The sequence below is a fragment of the Cottoperca gobio genome, chromosome 23, assembly GCF_900634415.1.
Source record: "Cottoperca gobio chromosome 23, fCotGob3.1, whole genome shotgun sequence".
In the NCBI taxonomy this organism is placed as follows: domain Eukaryota; kingdom Metazoa; phylum Chordata; class Actinopteri; order Perciformes; family Bovichtidae; genus Cottoperca; species Cottoperca gobio.
Window position 1 is genome coordinate 8407501 of NC_041377.1, and position 22500 is coordinate 8430000.

At 42.6% G+C, this 22500-nt stretch overlaps 1 protein-coding gene across 2 annotated transcripts in view; it reads right to left on the bottom strand.

Annotated features, from left to right (window-relative positions):
• LOC115028573 (receptor-type tyrosine-protein phosphatase zeta-like) overlaps positions 1-22500 on the bottom strand; it is a 42839-nt gene that overhangs the window by 7309 nt on the left and 13030 nt on the right. Inside the window, exons 2-19 of one of the 2 annotated variants that reach the window (XM_029462442.1) lie at positions 21062-21130; positions 13419-13598; positions 10830-10981; positions 10664-10759; positions 8839-8905; positions 8357-8514; positions 7714-7861; positions 6967-7151; positions 6219-6345; positions 6009-6061; positions 5065-5478; positions 4819-4954; positions 4280-4495; positions 1982-2126; positions 1767-1858; positions 1545-1630; positions 571-591; positions 1-20 (exon numbers count right to left, since the gene is read on the bottom strand). The exon at positions 1-20 is cut by the window's left edge and continues 77 nt beyond it. In XM_029462442.1, coding sequence (XP_029318302.1) covers positions 1-20; positions 571-591; positions 1545-1630; positions 1767-1858; positions 1982-2126; positions 4280-4495; positions 4819-4954; positions 5065-5478; positions 6009-6061; positions 6219-6345; positions 6967-7151; positions 7714-7861; positions 8357-8514; positions 8839-8905; positions 10664-10759; positions 10830-10981; positions 13419-13598; positions 21062-21130 — 2365 coding nt within the window. The remainder of the gene's footprint in view (positions 21-570; positions 592-1544; positions 1631-1766; positions 1859-1981; positions 2127-4279; positions 4496-4818; positions 4955-5064; positions 5479-6008; positions 6062-6218; positions 6346-6966; positions 7152-7713; positions 7862-8356; positions 8515-8838; positions 8906-10663; positions 10760-10829; positions 10982-13418; positions 13599-21061; positions 21131-22500) is intronic. The other variant, XM_029462443.1, reaches the window with a different exon arrangement.

The window sequence follows — 22500 nt, forward strand, 5'->3', positions numbered from 1 at the left end:
ACCGTGCACGCCTGCACCTCCTGCAGACGATACAAACACAAGCAAGACTCAAAGATAAAACACGGAGAAGACTTAGCCTAACATGCTAATTATCTCAATGACTACTGGAGTGAACATCTGTTCGTGTTAGTTCCTCTTTTATATTCTACGGGTCTGTTTAGTATCAGTCAGTGAAGACAAACAGCGGACAGTTTCTGTCACCAGGATTCTGTGAGAGAATAAAGCTTCTCATGATCCCTGCAGGATCTACTGTACTTCATATACAGATGTGGGACAGCAAGCAGCTGCATGGATTTTCATTTCATTATTATAAATAAGATAAAGAAAAGAGAGTAAAATGCCCATTATAGGGTCTGAGTCTCCATGTCGGTTTGAAATGTCTATAACTCAACTTCTAATACAAAGCTCAGCCTGAGACAATCCTTCATAACTATATATGTATATATATATATATGTGTGTGTGTATATATACACATATATATAAAACACAATATTACATCTGAATACAGACTACTGGAATACTGGAAAAAGTGTATATATAAAGGAAGAAGTGGGGGGGGGGGGTCTTACCTCGTAGGATTCTTTGACAATCTAATGGAGGGTGGTGAGGTGAAGAAAGCACGACGATGGGACGGAGGCGGAGAAGGGAGAGTGGGACAAGATGACAGACAGACAGACAGACAGACAGACAAACAGACAGACAGGCAGACAGGCAGACAGACAGGGAGTCAGTGCAGGTACAGGAGTATGGGGTTCAGATACACACAGAGAGGTGGTGCTATAATGGTGATGTAAACACCTGCTGCAGTTCAGCCTCACACACACACACACACACACACACACACACACACACACACACACACACACACGCACCAGCAGGTGACGGATGTCATGCAGATGTTCCTGATGTTGACACTCACACACAGACTCTTCTACGATACGCAGTTTATTACAGTAACTTCCATCAATCTGTAGTCGCACCTTCAGAACATTAACACAACGACACACGATACACTCATTGATGTTTCTATGCATGAAGCAGCAGGAACACGACACACAGCTCATTTATTCACTTTCTTTTACTGCTTTTTATTTTTCCAAATTTGGAACCAAAGCCCACGTGTGTTGGATGTTTTTGTTCATGTTGCTAATAAAGCTTTTACTGCAGCATCTCCATTACGCTCATTCAGAACGAGCTGAAGAGTCATGGAGGCCGCAACACTCGTCTAACACGCTGTGCAGATCTCAGGCTTCTGAAGCTGTAACCAGATCATCACCTCCGCTTACTTTGGTCTTCAGTTAGATGTTTTGAGTTTGGACTCCGAGTAGAACTACGTTAGTACAAAACACGGCTCCTGTTGAAGTTATACATCTGGACGGAGCTGAATGATGTTAACAGAGGGATGGAGGCAAATTAAGGAGCTGTATGACCTCTTTATTAGAACTCTCCCACAATGCATCTGTCTGCTACCTTTCCTCTAAATATCTCGTCTGTTCAGATATTTAGATAAACTCAAATACTTTGAATATAAACATCCACACACCTGGAACTCCTTGGAGAAAGTGCTGCTGCTGTGCAGCTCCATCACGTGCTTCACAAACTGCTTCACTGTCAGCGGCTCGTGACCGTCTGCAAGCAGAGAGGAAGCTTTACCTGAGGCTTAGAACACAGTGTGTGTGTGTGTATGTGTGTGTGTGTGTGTGTGTGTGTGTGTGTGTGTGTGTGTGTGTGTGTGTGTGTGTGTGTATGTGTATGTGTGTGATACCTGTGGCCAGCAGCAGGGGAGTAGATGGAGCTGATATAACTTTGGGTGACGCACTGTCATCTGGGTAGAAATGAGCCGCCTGGAAACAGTTTCTGTGACACAAAAACATCAGAGTGAAGTACACAGACACAGGCAGATATTGTGTGTGTGTGTGTGTGTGTGTGTGTGTGTGTGTGTGTGTGTGTGTGTGTGTGTGTGTGTGTGTGTGTGTGTACCTCCAGTAGACGAGTATGCCCACCAAGACCAGCAGGCAGAGGATGGTGAGAGTGGAGACGACAGCCAGAGGGATGACGGTCCTCTTCTCCCGCTCCACGCCTCCCACCAGCCCCACCCGAGACTCATGGCTGCTGTTGCTGCCCTCTGAGGTGGGGAGACAAAGGGGGGAGACGTAGGGGGAGAGTCACACAGCAGAGATCAGCATAGAAAGGAAGTTTATATGTCAGGAATTCCATGACAACTGGGCATTTGACACTGTTATGTATTTATAAGAGTTCTAAATATAAAACAACATATATTTATAATAAAGACAGTTGTTCTTTTCAGAAGGGAGAAAACAAGAGATGAGTTTAACATATTTACTGCAGTTGAATCTATGACTATAACTAAATCTAAGTTGTGATGACAGTTTAGTTTATGAAAGTCACACTTTAACCTGCGGCATTGATTGTGTTGTTGGCCACCAAGGGGCAGCACAACACGGTGTGAACAACACTTAGCATTAAGTTGATATATAACCAACATGTTAGCAAACAGTTCCTTAATCACAAATGCAGCAGATACTGAACTTTCATTATTTAACTCAGAACATTAAGAATCCTGCAGGAACTTTAGGGTCAAACAACCATTTACGTGCAGAACAGCTTCAGATGAGGCAACAAAGTTAGTGTGACACAGTTTAAACAGGTGGGTGAAGACTTCCTGCTGACCGGATATCATGAGCAGCTCGCTCCACCATTTTGGAGCCAGGACAGCGAACAGGGGAATCTCTTCTGTCGCTCACTAACTGCCTTTAACGTGTGCAGGGAGCTGAAAACAGCGGCCTGCTGTTTATGCAAAGTGTTGATGTCTGGGATAGAGGCAGTAGTCCTGTGTAGTAGCATTGAGTAACATTCACCCTCCCTCCTTGTTGCCTCCTGTCAGCAGAGGGACAAGTCGCCCACAGCGGACTTCTGCATCATCAAACAAAAACCCGTCTTTACTTGAGAAGAGCTGCAAAGTGTCTGCACTTACAGCTGCACAAGCTTCACTCTCCATGGCCCCCCCCCCCCCCACCACTGGTGTCCTCACTGCTGTCTAACAGTGGGAGCTCTGCTTCATCTTCACTGACAGACATCTCCTCCCCCCCCCCCACCTGCAGCTGTGATACTTTCTCTATCATCGCTCGTCTGTCCTCCTCCCTCTCCAGAACCACTCACATCCTCAGGCCAGCCTAGAACTTCACTGCACATCGTCTGTGCTGCACACCATCAGCATCACTATGTTTGTCCTCCAACACACCACCAGCTGCTCCTCCATCCACTTCCCTCCCTCTGATTCCCCACGTCGTCTTCTTCCTCCCCACTTAGCGCATCCTCCGCCCCGTTTCAACCTCTACCTGCTCCATCTGTATCAGCATCTGCTTCACTCTCCAGCGTAATACCTGCAGCTCTTTGTCCCTCCACCTCACACCTTGTCGCTGATAACTGGATTTGAAACAGTAGAAATGTCTGTTTTGACTGAAGTGACATGAAACTCCTGATGGATATAAAGTCCAGAGCTGGATCCAAATCCCTCTGCTCCTCTCCATCGTCTGTTACAGCATTCTGAGTGTTGATCTGCTGATGGTCCTCAAGTGATAATCGTGCAGACGAGGTGAAGCGGTGCAGATGTGAGGGCGCTCCTCAGTGTGGTGAAGGATCTCTCCTGATGGAGGACTGAACCTGCTGCAGGCTTCAGTGACTGAGGTGTGAACACATCTCCGTCAGAGAGTGCAGGACCCTAACCCAGGACTCGACGATCATCACTGGAAGCGTTCGGAGCGTTTGTTAAAACAGAGTCATCGATGGAGTCCACATCCTTCAGCCTGTAGTAAAAGTAAAAGTCTCCAGGGCACCAGCAGTGAAACGTGTCCTTTCAAAATGTGTCTGTCATGTCAGTAAAGATGGAGGAAAAGGTAAGAGCTGAACTTCCCAGATACAGTGACAGCTGAGACAGAAAGAAGTAAAGAGTCGAGGTGAAAGCTCATCATCACGCCCACACCGGACACAAGAGGTACTGGTGAAGCACATTCACCATGAAGAACAACCAGCAGAGGGCGCCGTGAGCCACAGAAAGAGATGCAGGGCCAGAAGAGGAGACGCTAACCCCTGAGCCGAGGGTGAGGGAGCCACAGATTATCAATCTTATCATCATCAACAGCAGCTCAACACCACCAGCATCACTACCAGCACCCCCCACACCCACCTCCCCGCAGAGTCCACCTGTCTGCCCACCACAAGCACATTTATTTATTTACATTCAGTGTTTCATCTCACCGTTAAACATGGGCTGGGTGGTGTGCACCAGCACCCTGAGGAGGGGGGACGTGGTGAAGGATTTGTAGACCGACTCAGCCAGTGTGTTGCTGGGGGTCGCCACCCGCGCCGTGATCCAGAGGGGCGAGGGGGCGGAGGACACCGAGGGGAGGGTTTCTGGGCGAGGGGCATCTCTGTCTTCAGAGGACGGCAGGGAGACTTTGTCCACTGTGTTCCCTGTGGGACAGAAAGCACATCATGAGGAGTCTGCATGAAGACCAGAATACTTAAATAAAAGTCTTAAATAAAGAAAAACTATTTGAGTACTTTTAAGATTTTAAGATCTTCACGTAAAAAAAAAATTGTATGATGTCGACTAAACATTTCCTGAATAATACTGCAGACATCAGAGTCAAGTGAAAGAGACTAACTTTAGTTAGAATCATTCAAACATTTATAGAATCTGAAACAGGAAATATTTCAATTTAAATGAAGCTATAAAACCACTCAATGTAAACATGTGAGTGGAAGAACGTTCTGCTCCAACACTAAACTCCGACCTGGCAACACAGCAGAGCTGTTGACTGTGTCTTCATAGAAGATATCTGTGATGTCCTCCACAGGAGGGCGGTAGAGGTCCGGCTGCGGAGAAGAGACACCACCTTCAGCGTGGTCCGGTGGGCCGTGCTCCCCGGACTGCAAGTCCAAGAGAAACAGATGAAGAACATGAGACAAGTCTTTGGTTGAACTTCAACACTAGTCTGCTTTTCATTTCTGTTTCGTGTGTTTGTTGATCCGGTTTCTACCTGATGCGGTCCCGAGAGCGAGGCCTCTTCTGTGATCTGTCGGCGGACCGGTGGCAGCGTGGTTTTCCGAGCAACAGGAAACAGGAAGCCCGGCTGCTCGGTTACCTCGGTTACCCATATCGCACCGTTGCCGTCAAAACCTGCACTGTTGAGCGGCCCGCGTGTCGGATCGCTATCCTCGTAAATCCAGTTCTGATCCATATCGTCGGGTTCAGACCTAGTCCGGACCGGTTTCTTCTTCACATGCTGCTTGGGGTGAGTTTTGTGCGGGGGGGTAGACTCGGAGGGGGTCTTTGGGGCTGGACGGGTGCTGACCTGCACCGGGAGGTTCTGGTAAACTCTGGTCTGCTCCAGCGGGACCTCCTCCACAGGGCTGTGGTCCTCCACCTGGGTCTCTTTGGCTTTAGATGAGACCTGAACACAAGAACAGGAGCTGCTGTGTGGAGCCGTCACATGACACTTTACACCTGATGCGTTACACCTGATGCGTTACACCTGATGCGTTACACCTGATGCGTTACACCTGATGCGTTACACCTGATGCGTTACACCTCATCCTGCTCCTTCACTTCAATGACTCTGTTTCAAGGCAGCAGTGGAGTAAACACATGTTTCAAACCTGTGCACAGGTGTTGCTCATTACTTAAAACATCTGGTGACGTTACACTTGTAAGGCTCCACACAGGGTGGTGCAGCCGTTTACTTCTCCACATTAACATGAGCTGATAATAAAGTATTTACCATTAATGCGGAGCGGAGGAGCACAGGCTGTTTTTAATCTCTCCTAAACATGCTGGAACATCCTGTATCCCCTTTTGTACTGCTCGCTCCATGATCCTCTTCTGACATAATTACAACCATTTGCATAATAATGAGGTTCCCTCGACGCACTGAAACGGAGAAGTCGACCTCTAAATGAGCGTGCAGCGCGGGGTCAGGCCTACCTCCCTGCTGCCTTCTGGGTCTTTTGTGATGCCGTCCGGATCTGAATCCCTTTCTAGAGAGAGGAGAGGAATAAAGACTCACTTACTGACATTGTTGTGAATGAAAGTGTGTGTGTGTGTGTGTGTGTTTGTGTGTGTGTGTGTGTGTGTGTGTGTGTGTGTGTGTGTGTGTGTGTGTGTGTGTGTGTGTGTGTGTGTGTGTGTGTGTACCGGGGTCTTCTAACGGCATGTCCACTATGATCTGGTCACTCCATCGTCCTCGGAGTCCGTTGGTGCAGACAGCGAGCACCTGCACAACGTAGCTGCTGTTGGCCTGCAGGCTGGGGATGATGGCCGCCTGTCGAGTCACAGAGTTTCAACTGTTCACACTTCATCACCTCAGAATATAAATATAAAGATCCTGAGGACGTTTGAGTCTGGTCTGTTTTATCTTTTTCAGTAGATTTGATAAAATTTGCATCCAAACTCCTCCGACTTGAAGAGGCAGCACTCGACATGACGGAGCTCCGTCTGTTCTGGGGATGATTAGCTTCATGCTCTGAGGGGCAGCAGGTGGGGTTACTCCACCACGGTGCTTGTGTTGGTTATTCAGCAGTTTGTAATCCTGTGAACTAATCTTGTGTTTGTTTTCCTCCAAAATGCAAATGTATTAGATGTCTTTTTAAAAACAATCATAATAAGAGACTCCCCAATCTTTCAGATTCAACATCTCTGCAGTGAAATGTCCTTCACTTCCAATAAACACCATAAGACTGGATCTCTATTGACGGTCAAACATGTTGGTTCTGCTCTCCTGATGTGTGTGACATTAGTGCGACAGGCTTTCTGTAAATCCTGTAACAATTAGAAAACAGACGAATTACGTCTTTAATTTTAGATTATTGAGTTTGACGCCTTTGAGGACTTTTAAGGATCCACAAGAACCCGTGTACGTGTGCTGTTTGTGTGTGTTTGGTACCACGTCCTGATCCCCATCCGTCCTGTACTCCTGCTTGGTCTGGTCCCTGCCCTGCAGCCTCTGGTAGGTGACGGTGTACCAGTCGATGGTTGTGTCGTAGACCACGCGGGGACGCTCCCACATCACCACGATAGTTGTGTCGTTCTGAGCATCAGCCTGAACGTTCTCGGGCTCCGAGCTGCAGGCTGGAGGAGGCAGACGGAGGAAACACTTTAATATGGATGTGTGAGGATGCAGGTATTGAGTGCAATACCAAGAGATTTACAGGTGGACAGCACAGAAAGTGTCTCACTGAAAAATTATTGTTGCTTCGGTATCTTGATGTAAATCATATTGAAAATGCAAGAAATAAGAATCCGTTTGGAGGCCCAGCTCAGGAGGGAGGGAGGTTCAGGCATGAATATGTTAAATGCAAAAAGAGTATTTTCTGAATACTTTATTTCAATTTCAAAAAGAGCAGCAGAGACACAGAACTCGAGCTCCCTGGAAACAGCTTTACTGGAGCCGCTTCATGAAGCGTCCTGACTGACCTCGGAGGAAAGTGTAGTTAATTAATAACTTTAATAATTAATATTACACATTAATAATGTAAAATTCATATTGATGCACAACAGTTGGTAGTCTGTGGAGATAAAAGTAATTATTTTGTATATAATTACTTGAATCTAAAATGTGGTTTGTAACTACGGCTGTCAGATGAAAGTGAGGTAAGTGAAGGGGATGAAGAGATAATAAGTGATGACGCACTGGGTGTGAGCACGTCCTCCACGCCGGTGTACGAGGCGAACACCTGACCCATGAACTGCTGCTGCTCCCTGAAGTTGTTCTGCAGGTAGTCTGTCAGAATCACATATCCAGCCTGCTCCACGGTCATCACGTCACAGAACACCTCCAGCTGGGGACAGAGCGGTAAAGACAAGAGAGATGCAGCGAGAGTTTAGGAGGCTTGTGTTGTGGCAGACTCAGCGCTGCTCTATTTTTGGGTCATGCCATGCATCCCCCGTTTCAATCATGCAAACACACACAAAGATGCAGACAGAATACACACACAGCCACTTTCATGACCTCATTCCCTCTCCATTATTCTGCTCCATAATGGATGATTATTACACGGATGATTTCTTTCTAAGTCTCCGTCCCTCAGAGGAGCGTAAACGTCGTCATCCTGAACTCAAGCTGCAGTAACGTTACAGTGTGTGTTCGACACACGGCCACAAAAAGACTTTCTGTAAGTAAACTGTCACATTGCATCACTTCACTGTTTGTGCACACATGTCAAAGACCGTTGAGAGCAGCAGAGACTGAAGACAAACATGTGTGTGTGTGTGTGTGTGTGTGTGTGTGTGTGTGTGTGTGTGTGTGTGTGTGTGTGTGTGTGTATGTGACTGACCTGTGTTTCTGATATGACCACAGGGTGTTTAAAGACGATCCACTCGACTGCCTCGGAGCAGGGGGGGGCAGTGAGCGAGCCGTTGTAGATGTAATATTTATCTGTGTTGTTGGGCAGCAGCGAGCGCAGCGTAAACACTTCCATCGAGCCGCTCTTACCTGGTAAAACAAGTCCCATCAGCAACAAAACGTCACAACAGAAACAAAGCTTTTGCCCCAAACGGTGAGCCCACCTGAGGCCGAGCCTTTTAAAGGTCCACAACATGCATTATAATATCATTAAAAGCCATCAGTGAGCTTTTATAGTTTGATATTCGCAGAGAAAAGCATAATGTTGATGATCATTCGCTCTGTCTGTAAAATGACATCAAATCTAATTCTGACTTAAATGTGTTTGTATCGTGGCTCAACCTGCAGCCAGCTGCAGTCTGTGCAGAGCACACGTTATATTATATTATGATGTGTTTATGTTCTGTCACCTACCAAACTTGCTGACCATGTCGACGGCCTCGATGACTGGACTGAAGCTCTCGTTGTCTTCCAAGCTGGTCTGTGGAACAGGATTAACATATGAAGCTTTAACAGGATAAAATCAAAAAGTGACGTTTCCTGATGGACAGTAATCCTGCACAAAGTATTAAAGTGTAATGTGCTGAAGAATTACACACCGACAGACTGAACCGACTGACTTTACTTATGTAACAGTAATATTTGTATTCTTTGTATAAATGGAACTTTTTATTCTCGTAGTTGCTGAGAATTAGAAATACTAGAAACTTTATAATAAAAGGTTTATCATTAATAAAAGTTCTCCTTTGCCTTAGCTTTGCCTTTGTGTGATAATATAACTTTAAATATAAAGACTATATAAATAAATTCTCAGGCCTCCCTGGTAAAGTCTACTCCAAGGTGCTGGAAAGGTGGGTTCAGCCGATAGTCGAACCTCTGATTGAAGAGGAACAATGCGGATTCCGTCCTGGTCGTGGAACAACGGACCAACTCTTCACTCTCACAAGGATCCTGGAGGGGGCCAGGGAGTACGCCCATCTGGTCTACATGTGTTTTGTGGATCTGGAGAAGGCGTATGACCGGGTCCCCCAGGTGATACTGTGGGAGGTGCTGCGGGAGTATGGGGTGAGGGGGTCACTTCTGAGGGCCATCCAATCCCTGTACGGCCAAAGCGAGAGTTGTGTCCGGATACTCGGCAGTAAGTCGGACTCGTTCCCAGTGAATGTTGGCCTCCGCCAGGGCTGCGCTTTGATTTATCACCAATCCTGTTTGTGATTTTCATGAACAGGATGCCGAGGCGTAGTCGTGGAGGGTTGCATTTCGGTGGCCTGAGGATCTCATCGCTGCTCTTTGCAGATGATGTGGTCCTGATGGCGTCATCGGTCTGTGACCTTCAGCAGTCACTGGAGTGTGAAGCGGTTGGGATGAGGATCAGCACCTCAAAATCTGAGGTCATGGCTCTCAACAGGAAACTGGTGGATTGCCTACTCCGGGTAGGGAATGAGCCCTTACCCCAAGTGAAGGAGTTCAAGTACCTCGGGGTCTTGTTGGCGAGTGAGGCGACGATGGAGCGAGAGATTGGCCGGAGAATCGGAGCAGCGGGGACGGTATTGCAATTTGTGACGAAAAGAGAACTGAGCCAGAAGGCAAAGCTCTCGATCTACCAGTCGATCTTCGTTCCGACCCTCACCTATCATCATAGGTGTATCACCTGTCATGAAGGCTGGGTCATGACAGAAAGAACGAGATCGCGGGTACAAGCCGCCAAAATGGGTTTTCTCAGACGGGTGGCGTCTCCCTTAGAGATAGGGTGAGAAGCTCAGCCAGTCCGGGAGAGACTCGGAGTAGAGCCGCTGCTCCTTTGGGTTGAAAGGAGCCAGTTGAGGTGGTTGGGGCATCTAGTAAGGATGCCACCTGGGCGCCTCCCTAGCGAGGTGTTCCAGGCACGTCCAGCTGGGAAGAGACCCCGAGGAAGAGCCAGGACTCGGTGGAGAGATTATATCTCCTCACTGGCCTCACTCGTCTGGATCCCCCAGTCGGAGCTGGCGGATGTGGCCCCGAGAAGTGAAGTTTGGGGTTCTTTACTGGAGGTGCTGCCCCCGCGACCCGACTCGGATAAGTGGTAGATGATGGATGGATGGAAGGACTATATAAACACTTTACTTTCATGTCATCAGTTGCACACAGAATTAATTGTTGAAAACAGAAACTCATCTGCATGAAGCCAGACTCCACCCTGACCTGCAGTGTAAACACTGTTTGTTACTGGAGCAGCAGACGGACTGACAGGTGCAGCTACCTGGAAGAGCACAGCCAGCACAGCGACCCGGCCTCCCTCTCTCACAGCTTCATCCAGACTCTGGAAGTCCTCTGGATCAAAGCAGTAGATCTGCATCTGAACGGAGCAGAAGATGAGTAAACGAATACAGAGCAGAGACACGCGTTGATGGAGAGTGTTTCTGTACCTCCAGAGGATACTTCATCCCGTTCAGGCTGTGTTCAGACCCGTCTGATGTTGCATTGCAGCGCCCCCAGTGGAAGGAGATCGTTGCAACACGGAACCTGGAGCTCAGCCCGCCTCCGCTCACAAAGAACTCCCCTTCCACGCTGATGGACACTAACACACACGAAGCAGGAAAGTATAAAGTTTCACAGAAGAATTAGACTTTTGACATGACATGATGTGTTAATGTGATGACGTGACGTCATGATGACATGACGACATGACATGATGACATGATGTGTTAATGTGATGACATATCGCCATGACGCCATGACGACATGATGACATGACAACATGACATGACAGCATGATGTGTTAATGTGATGACATGATGACATGACGACATGATGACATGACATGACGACATGATGTGTTAATGTGATGACATGTTGACATGACATGACGACATGACATGACAACATGATGTGTTAATGTGATGACATGATGACATGATGACATGACATAACGGCATGATGAGTTAATGTGATGACATGACGACAAGATGTGTTAATGTGATGACATGACGACATGATGACATGACGTTATGATGACATGATGTGTTACTGTGATGACATGATGACATGATGACATGACGTGTTACAGTTTTATACGATTGCTAAAACACATTTCTTGAAACCTTCACCCATTTTCTCAAAACTTTAAACACAAAACTCAAGCTACATTCACAAAACCGTGACATGATGACATGATGACATGGCATGATGAGTTAATGTGATGACATGACGGCATGACATGTTGACATGATGTGTTAATGTGATGACATGACGACATTTTTGTAAAACTAAACAAAAGTACAATTATCCCAACTTATACAAATAACAAAGAAAACTTCATACGTAAATGAAAAGCACATTACACTAACTGCAAAAAACGTCAACGTACGATTAATTCTGCCTCAGCAGCATCACACCTTTGTGCTGGGACCGGCCAGAGGACTTCATCTACATCACACGCAGTGTGTTCTCTTGCTAAGCAACGGGGGAAATGCCATTGCCTGTAGGAGGTTTACCCTGGTGTAGGGGTTCCGGTCACAGACCCTCCAGCGCCACGCAGAAAATAACTCATCTATTGGGTTGAGCAATGGGCTGTATGGTGGAAGGCAAACATTTATGAAGCGCTGGTTGATGTTGAACCATTCACGTATGCGGACTGCACGGTGAAAGCTGACATTGTCCCAAACTACAACATAAATAGGATGCCCAGCCTGATGAGGAACCTGATGCTCACGATCAATCAGAAAATCCTGAAGACCACCAGATATGTGAGAAGATGCTCGATGTTGTAAGGCCCCAGGGTTGCTTGATGGTGGAGAATCTCCCCAATTACTTATGGCCGCACAAAGGGTGACATTGCCACCACGCTGGCCAGGGACTTCCACAATGGCCCGTTGGCCAATTATGTTCCTGCCTCTCCTTCTCCTCTTCATCAGATTGAACCCTGCTTTATCTACAAAAATGTATTCATGGGCCCTTTCCATAGAATCAAATTCAAACAATCTCTAACTGTACCTGTTTTCTTCTCTGAATGCTCTTACGATGGTGGCCACAGAGAACCTACTCAAATTTGATTGCACTCTTTGTCCTGCTTCCCTCATTGTTAAGCCATGAACAAGAACATGGTCTGTGACCGTTGCCCGGATTGCACTTGAAATGATGGTTCTGGTTCTTCCTCGACCTTGATATCTTCCTCTTGGCCCATCACCTCTTACTTGTACTCTTCCTCCTCCTCTGCCTCTCAAAATGTTTTTATCCATTGTCAGTATTCACATGTGCACTCTGAACTTGCTTATATAGTGTGTTAAATCGGTTGATCACATCATTAGAAACAAGTGTGTACAATTTTGAGTCGTTGTATTTAAACGATGACAACTGTGTTGTAGTTGTGTTCAACTTTTGCTGCCTGTGTTTGGCATTTTGCAACACATGTGCATCACAGTGGGAATTGTGTTTTAAAGTAAAGGAGAATGTGTTTAGAGTTTTGCAAATAGTGTCTAACTACTTGAACTTGTTTAAGGTTTTGCTAAAAGAGTGGTTGATACGACAAATGGGTTTAGGCAACTGATGATTTGGTTCAGAGAATGGGGTTTAGTGTTTTAGAAATTGTAAAAAACTGTAATGTGACGATATGACGACATGATGACATGATGTTATGATGTCATGACAACATGTGTTAATGTGATGAAATGACGATATGACGACATGATGACATGACGTTATGATGACATGATGTGTTAATGTGACGACATGATGACATGACGTGTGGGGATTAAGATGTGTTTTAAAGCACCAATGAATCTGTAAACTGTCTTCCTCCGCTGGTTGCTGCTTTAATATGTCTGGGATTGAAAGGAAACAGAACAATCTTAGATGTTTTCTCTCCATATAGGAGTAGCGTGTGTTGGGTACTGCAGGGTGACTCTGCAAACATGGCTTCCACAGCTTCAACTGGACATGTAAAAAAGTTAAGTTTGGAAAAGGTTTTGATTAATATCTCAACTAAGAACCCAGGCTGTGCAGAACCATCAACGTACCGGTCTTCCCGTTGTTGTGGACGGTGCTGGACTCTGCCGTTAGTGCGTCCCAGCCTTCCAGCTGTAGGTTCTGGTACTGCAGCCGGACCTGGGTAAAGGTCTCGTCGATGTCCACAGGAGACTGCCTGGCGCTGTTACAGGACGGGTACTTCTTACCCCAGCTGCGCTGGTTCAGGGCACCTGCATGAGAGAGGCAGACAAACATGTTCAGAGACTGCTCATCTGAAACTGGCTGGAAGAACAGCCTTCATGCCTCCCAATGCAGAACTCTGAGAAGTCAGAGAACCACCCAATTATTAAGAGTCTCAAAATGGCAATGCAGTCATGATTTATGGACGCCAACATTTTTCACCTGACACCTTGAATACACCTTTAATTCACCTTTAATACACCTTTAATACACATTTAATTCACCTTTAACACACCTTTAATACACCTTTAATATACATTTAATTCACCTTTAATACACCTTTAATACACCTTTAATTCACCTTTAATTCACCTTTAATACACCTTTAATACACATTTAATTCACCTTTAACACACCTTTAATACACCTTTAATTCACCTTTAATACATTTAGAGATGAGCTCCGCTCTAACAAGGGCAGATGGTCAACTGTAGGTGAAACATGACGGTAAGCCTTGGGTCACACTCTTTCCTAGCACTGTGTGTGTGTGTGTGTGTGTGTGTGTGTGTGTGTGTGTGTGTGTGTGTGTGTGTGTGTGTGTGTGTGTTGTGTGTTGTGTGTGTGTGTGTGTGTGTGTGTGTGTGTGTGTGTGTAAGGCTGTGCTTTCCACATGAATAATGTAAAAGTATGTGAATAGCATGAGCACAAGCAAAATTTGAAAATAAACATGCAACACATAAACACTAGAAACCCAATCCGAGTTCTTCTGTCTGTGCAACACATTCCTGTTGCATGCAAGCTAAACATCACCAGCTCTGCTTCAAACCGGTTGTACATCGTTTATTTATGAGTGCATGTCTGAAACTACAACTGGTGTTTAAATGTAAGGACATGCAGTGTGTGTGTGTGAGTGAATGTATTCATGACTGCATGTCACACTATCTGCATGTAGATATACTCACAAGATGTGTGTGTGTGTAAAATATGTCCACATGTTCAAATTACCTGTGTGTGCACACACACTGAACTGCAGCATATATTTGTGTGCGAGCATAAACAGCTCGCCGTCTTTGCGTGGGTGAATGTGTTCATTTCCTGTGCATACATTCATCCGCTTTCCACATGCAAAAAAATCATAAAACCACAACGGAGAACATCGGAATACAGATTGTAGCAGATATAAAGATTAGGATTTACTACTCTGCATAATGAAGGTTTGATATTTGCAGATCAATAATGCAGATCAGCATTAAAATCCCAGCTTTTAGAAGTCACCTCACGGCCACATTTAAATTAAGATGGAAATAAATTATCTGTACAGATAAGACGTTTGTTACGTGTGTGTGTGTGTGTGTGTGTGTGTGTGTGTGTGTGTGTGTGTGTGTGTGTGTGTGTGTGTGTGTGTGTGTGTTTCACAGTGTACAGTAAAGACAAAGTGTCTAATGAGGTCAGAGCAGATGGTTTAACTGTAACTGGTCTCACATGACTTAACAGCTATTAGCTTTACATTCCACCTGTCAGCTACTTATGTCAAGCAGTGTGTGTGTGTGTGTGTGTGTGTGTGTGTGTGTGTGTGTGTGTGTGTGTGTGTGTGTGTGTGTGTGTGTGTGTGTGTGTGTGTGTGTGTGTGTGTGTGTGTGTGTGTGTGCAGAGGGTTGGCAATGTGTCACCGACCATATCCGTCAGCATCACAACACACACACATACACACACACACTTCTTGACATAAGTAGCTGACAGGTGGAGAAAGGATTAAAAAATCGCCTGAAGCTCAACTTCATTTAAAGACACAAACACCCACATGTATACACACACACACACACACAGGAGAGGAGAGGGGAGAGAGGAGAGAGGAGAGAGGAGAGGAGAGAGGAGAGTGAGGAGAGAGGAGAGAGGAGAGAGGAGAGAGGAGAGGAGATTGAGGAGAGAGGAGAGGAGAGAAGAGTGAGGAGAGGAGAGAGGAGGAGAGAGGCGAGGAGAGAGGAGAGAGGAGAATCAATGTCTATGAATGCATTCACGGGCACACACACACACACACACACACACACACACACACACACACACACACACACACACACATAGCGAGTGTATCTGCGCTGTCAGATTATCCAGTCTTCATAAGATCTGTGGCGGCTCCGTCTAGACGTGCTCCTTTGGCTCCTCCTACTGAGGTTTCCCTTAGCCAATGAGCTTGCTCCTGTGTGTGTGGCTCACAGCCCACTTGTGTATGTCCTGCAGACAGGTGAGACTGAGCAGGTAAACATGAGCCTGAAGCTCACTGTGATTTCTGGATGCACAGTTTCCTCTCGTGGCCGTGTCGGGTCGCCCAAGTGCAGAAAATAGAGCCACTGAACACATTAACCCAGAAACTGGTGAAGACACACACACACACACACACACACACACACACACACACACACACACACACACCTCTGCATCACTACCTCACACTCTCACAAGGCTCCAGCAGCAGCCTCACACTGGGCAGAGCAACAACTGGAGCAGAAGAGAAGCCTGAAGTATTTGGTGACTAAGAGAGCAGAACATGGTGGGTGGTGAACACATGCATGTGCAGAGGAGGAGAGACGAGGGGAGGAGGAGAAAGGAGAGAGAGGAGAGAGAGGAGAGAGGAGGGAGAAAAGAGGAGAGAGGAGAGAGGAGAGAGGAGAGAGGAGAGGATAAGAGAGAGGAGGGAGAAGAGAGGATAGGAGAGAGGAGAGAGGAGGGAGAAGAGAGGAGAGAGGAGAGAGGAGAGATGAGGGAGAGAGATGTTGTATATAATGTTGTTATGTTGTATATTTAAGCAATAGCTCACGACAGGCCGTGGTATATGCTCATTATATCACAGTTAAGGGGCGTGGTACAACCCTCTTAACTGTGATATAATGAGCATATATCACGGTCTGAAGTGAGCTATTGCTTTTATAAAACGGTTACCAAGTGTGGCAATATGAAGGAAAAACACACACTCCAATTTAAATAGTTTTTATTATTAAATAATGATGTTCAAAATAAAATAGTCTCTCCGTTGCATTCTTCACAAAACATAGTGCTAACAGCTAGCGCGCTAACAGCTAGCGCGGTGTTCTGTTTGTTTCGTTTTTTTTTCCATTTGGTCTACCTGCTCTTCACGTAGCTCTGCATGGCGTCTTTTAGGGGCTTTTTTCTCTGGAGATAGCCACTGATCGATCCACTCCTCCAGAGTAGAGAACATTGTACTATAATAAATGGACGGCCCCTTGTATTGGCGCATGCGCGACCGGAACCCGGAACCAGATTGAACTGTAAACACGTCTGTGTTTCAGCCTGTATAGTACGTGTTTGATTATTGTCATTTCACGCTGATATTATTTATAATAAAAGCAACCGAACGAATGGAACTCAGTTCTTATTTTCATAGTAAAGCTTTGTAAGTTTGTTTCTTAACGGACGTAATTTAACAGCTGTAACGGTTGTAGTTTTTTCTCAGACGCGGAGGGATACTGACTTGTTGTGAAAAGTAACTACAATTCTACCCGTGATATACGCTCATTATACCACGGCTAAGAACCAATCAGATTGCTTGATTTGACATGTCCGTTTTATAAAATGTATATAATGTTGTTATGTTGTATATAATGTAGTTATGTTGTATATAATGTATACTATGTAGTTATGTTGTATATAATGTATATTATGTAGTTATGTTGTATATAATGTATACTATGTAGTTATGTTGTATATGATGTATACTATGTAGTTATGTTGTATATGATGTATACTATGTAGTTATGTTGTATATAATGTATACTATGTCGTTATGTTGTATATAATGTATATTATGTAGTTATGTTGTATATAATGTATACTATGTAGTTATGTTGTATATGATGTATACTATGTAGTTATGTTGTATATGATGTATACTATGTAGTTATGTTGTATATGATGTATACTATGTAGTTATGTTGTATATAATGTATACTATGTCGTTATGTTGTATATAATGTATACTATGTAGTTATGTTGTATATAATGTATATTATGTAGTTATGTTGTATATAATGTATATTATGTAGTTATGTTGTATATAATGTATACTATGTAGTTATGTTGTATATAATGTATACTATGTAGTTATGTTGTATATAATGTATATTATGTAGTTATGTTGTATATAATGTATATAATGTTGTTATGTTGTGTATAATATATATAATGTTGTATATAATGTATATAATGTTGTTATGTTGTGTATAATATATATAATGTTGTATATAATGTATATAATGTTGTTATGTTGTATATGATGTTGTTATGTTGTATATAATGTATATTATGTAGTTATGTTGTATATAATGTAGTTACGTTGTATATAATGTATACTATGTAGTTATGTTGTATATAATGTATATTATATAGTTATGTTGTATATAATGTATATTATGTAGTTATGTTGTATATAATGTATATAATGTTGTTATGTTGTATATAATGTATATAATGTTGTTATATTGTATATAATGTTGTTATATTGTATATAATGTTGTTATGTTGTATATAATGTTGTTATGTTGTATATAATGTTGTATATAATGTTGTTATGTTGTATATAATGTATATAATGTTGTTATGTTGTGTATAATATATATAATGTTGTATATAATGTATATAATGTTGTTATGTTGTATATGATGTTGTTATGTTGTATATAATGTATATTATGTAGTTATGTTGTATATAATGTATATAATGTAGTTACGTTGTATATAATGTATACTATGTAGTTATGTTGTATATAATGTATACTATGTAGTTATGTTGTATATAATGTATATTATATAGTTATGTTGTATATAATGTATATTATGTAGTTATGTTGTATATAATGTATACTATGTAGTTATGTTGTATATAATGTTGTTATGTTGTATATAATGTATATAATGTTGTTATATTGTATATAATGTATATAATGTTGTTATATTGTATATAATGTTGTTATATTGTATATAATGTTGTTATGTTGTATATAATGTATATAATGTTGTTATATTGTATATAATGTTGTTATGTTGTATATAATGTATATTATGTTGTTATGTTATATATAATGTATATTATGTTGTATATAATGTTGTTATGTTGTATATGATGTTGTTATATTGTATATAATGTATATAATGTTGTTATGTTGTATATAATGTATATAATGTTGTTATATTGTATATAATGTTGTTATATTGTATATAATGTTGTTATGTTGTATATAATGTTGTTATGTTGTATATAATGTTGTATATAATGTTGTTATGTTGTATATAATGTATATTATGTTGTTATGTTATATATAATGTATATTATGTTGTATATAATGTTGTTATGTGTATATAATGTTGTTATGTTGTATATAATGTTGTATATAATGTTGTTATGTTATATATAATGTATATAATGTTGTTATATTGTATATAATGTTGTTATGTTGTATATAATGTATATAATGTTGTATATAATGTATATAATGTTGTTATGTTGTATATAATGTATATAATTTTGTATATGATGTTGTTATGTTGTATATAATATATATAATGTTGTATATAATGTATATAATGTTGTTATGTTGTATATAATGTATATAATTTTGTATATGATGTTGTTATGTTGTATATAATATATATAATGTTGTATATAATGTATATAATGTTGTTATGTTGTATATAATGTATATAATTTTGTATATGATGTTGTTATGTTGTATATAATATATATAATGTTGTATATAATGTATATAATGTTGTTATGTTGTATATAATGTATATAATGATGTATATAATGTATATTATGTAGTTATGTTGTATATAATGTTGTTATGTTGTATATAATGTATATAATGATGTATATAATGTATATTATGTAGTTATGTTGTATATAATGTTGTTATGTTTTATATAATGTTGTTATGTTGTATATAATGTATATAATGTTGTGATGTTGTATATAATGATGTATATAATGTATATTATGTAGTTATGTTGTATATAATGTTGTTATGTTGTATATAATGTATATAATGTTGTATATTATGTAGTTATGTTGTATATAATGTATATAATGTTGTTATGTTGTATATAATGTATATAATGTTGTATATAATGTTGTTATGTTGTATATGCTGTATATAATGTATATAATGTTGGTATGTTGTATATAATGTATATAATGTTGTTATGTTGTATATAATGTATATAATGTTGTTATGTTGTATATAATGTATATCATGTTATGTTGTGTATAATGTTATGTTGTATATAATGTTATGTTGTATATAATGTTATGTTGTATATAATGTAGTATGTATGTATGTAATGTAATATGTAATGTAATATAGTGTTATTCGTCAGCCCAGCGTGGACGACAAACACAGAAGTGACCATTTGGGTAAGCGTGGTGATGTAATCGTGTTTTAGTTACTTGGAAATATAAACTTAGAGTCCCCCCCCCACTTCTGACCCAACTAAAGAGCTGTGCACAGAGCCTCACAGGGAAGTTTCTTTCACATGTTAATGCTTTTACTCACGACTCAGTGCACAGAGCAAGAAACAGAGCACACACATACACACACACACACACACACACACACACACACACACACACACACACACACACACACACACACACACACACACACACACACACACACACACACACATACACAGAGGAGAGAGAAAGGGCATCTCCACTTCATTTCTATTGCAGAGCCTTTTCATCATTCATGACCCGTCACCGTCAGCAGAGTGTGTGGGGGGACGGACCGTAAAGATTTGACAGAGGGAAAGAAAACATGTGCATCTTCTGATGCTGCTCTGACAAATGAGAGGAAACCAGTCGCATCAACAGAACCTGGAACTGATTTAAAACATGATATACGCTGTGTGCAAAGTGTGCAGAGTGTGCAAAGTGTGAAGAACCCTGAAGGAATGTAGTTCAGCTGGTGGGAGCAGTCCTGTCTTTAAGAGACTGATGGTTTGGCTCTGGTGCATGTGGGGTAAAGGTTAATAAGATTAATAGCTCTGCGTTCAGTCCACTGATGACCTGTGTCTGATCACCCCCCCCCCCCAACTACTATCAGCTAATCTCCCCCCTCCTGTCCGTCTGTGTCCACTCTTTGTTTCTGTTGGAGCCCAGCTGAGCGCAGCGGGGGCTTCGTGCAGAGAGCATATGTTCTGTAGGTTCAGATCATTCCTTCAGTCTGTTTGAGGAGAGAAGCAGAGGAACGTACAGCTCCCGTGTGTTTGCTCGTGTGCTGTATTCTCTTATTTTAATATGATTAGGTTTTATTATTGATGTCAAATCTTTTCTGAATAATATGCATCTCAAGTCTTGGATCTGTTGGTCACTAGTTACCTGCAAGATGATTTAAATATTAGAATGCTAACACCACTTATACCCCCCCCCCCTCCTGTAAATATCTGTGTCCATGTGACAAACACTCATCATAACATCTAAACACAGCAAACAGTTCACACACCTGAGTACGACCAGTCGACGTCCTCGGGGAGTTTCCTCAGGCCTCGAACCAGCGGCTCCGCACACACAACTACAGCAGAGAGAAGCACAGGAAGTTATTATCCACACACACACACATGGTAGTAGTTTTCACTCAGTGACAGTCGAGGATAGATGAAGTCACAGTGTGTTTGTGTGTGTGTGTGTGTGTGTGTGTGTGTGTGTGTGTGTGTGTGTGTGTGTGTGTGTGTGTGTGTCTCTCCTGATTCTCGTACAAGCTGCACATTCACTCACAGCTTTGTGTTCTGCTCCATGACGTGCTGTATGAGGACACGGAGTCTCTCACACACACACACACACACACACACACACACACACACCCACACACACACACACACTCTCTCTCTCTCTCTCTCTCTCTCCTCCTGCTGATGGTCAGAGTACAACAACAGAGTATATGTGTGTGTAATACATGTCAGCATCATTATCAGTGTGGGGGGGGGGGGGCTTTAAGGTGAGAGATGCTGAGTATTAGCAGTGATAATGTAAAGCATTCAGAACCAGCAGCTGCCATCTTTAATGTGTTCAACGTGTATAATCTGAGCCTGTATACAGAATATTAATACAGATTATTACATCACAATATCTATCAGTGTAAAGAGGACCGACACACAACATGAACAAACCAAACAGATGTTTCCCTGCAGGGGGGGAGCCTGTGTGCATCAGCTGTTGAGCTCAGTGAGATCTGTGTCCAGCAGCAGATACATGTGCTGCCATGTGTCGCTGAACTCGTGAACACATGAAGTGTGTGTGCTCGGAAAACAAAACCCTTCTGTGAAATCTTCTGCCTCGATGAATATTCAACTAACCCTGATACACATGCAGCCGCGGGGGATTTAAAGCTCTCTCACTTGTTTAACTCACTTTAGCTTCTCTACAGAAAGTGATGCTAAAAAACATCTTCTTTATTTCCTGCTGTTGGACGGCAGGGAGCTGCTGGATGAAGAGGGCACGTGTGTGTCTCTAAGGAGAACGCTCTCCAAAGGTCAGAGCTGCGTCTCGTGAATAACAATCGTACAATGTGGAGGAAATGAAAATGAGAAGTTGAGTTTGAGGCATGTGATCAGAGACCGACAGGAAGGACAAATACTAGATCAATAACATATCAAGTATAAATATGAGCAGCTCAGCCTGTCAGGTGTGTGAGGAACAAGTGGTACGACTGACCAATCACAGACAGGAAGCATCACAACACATGAACAGCTGATGTACAGCCTCACTGTGATGAACCAGATGTGAGCTGAACAAGCAGTGAAGAACTGACTGTTATCACATCTGATACACAGCAGACAGACAGCAGACAGACAGACAGACAGACAGCAGACAGACAGCAGCAGAGAGACAGACAGCAGCAGAGAGACAGACAGACAGACAGACAGCAGACAGACAGCAGCAGAG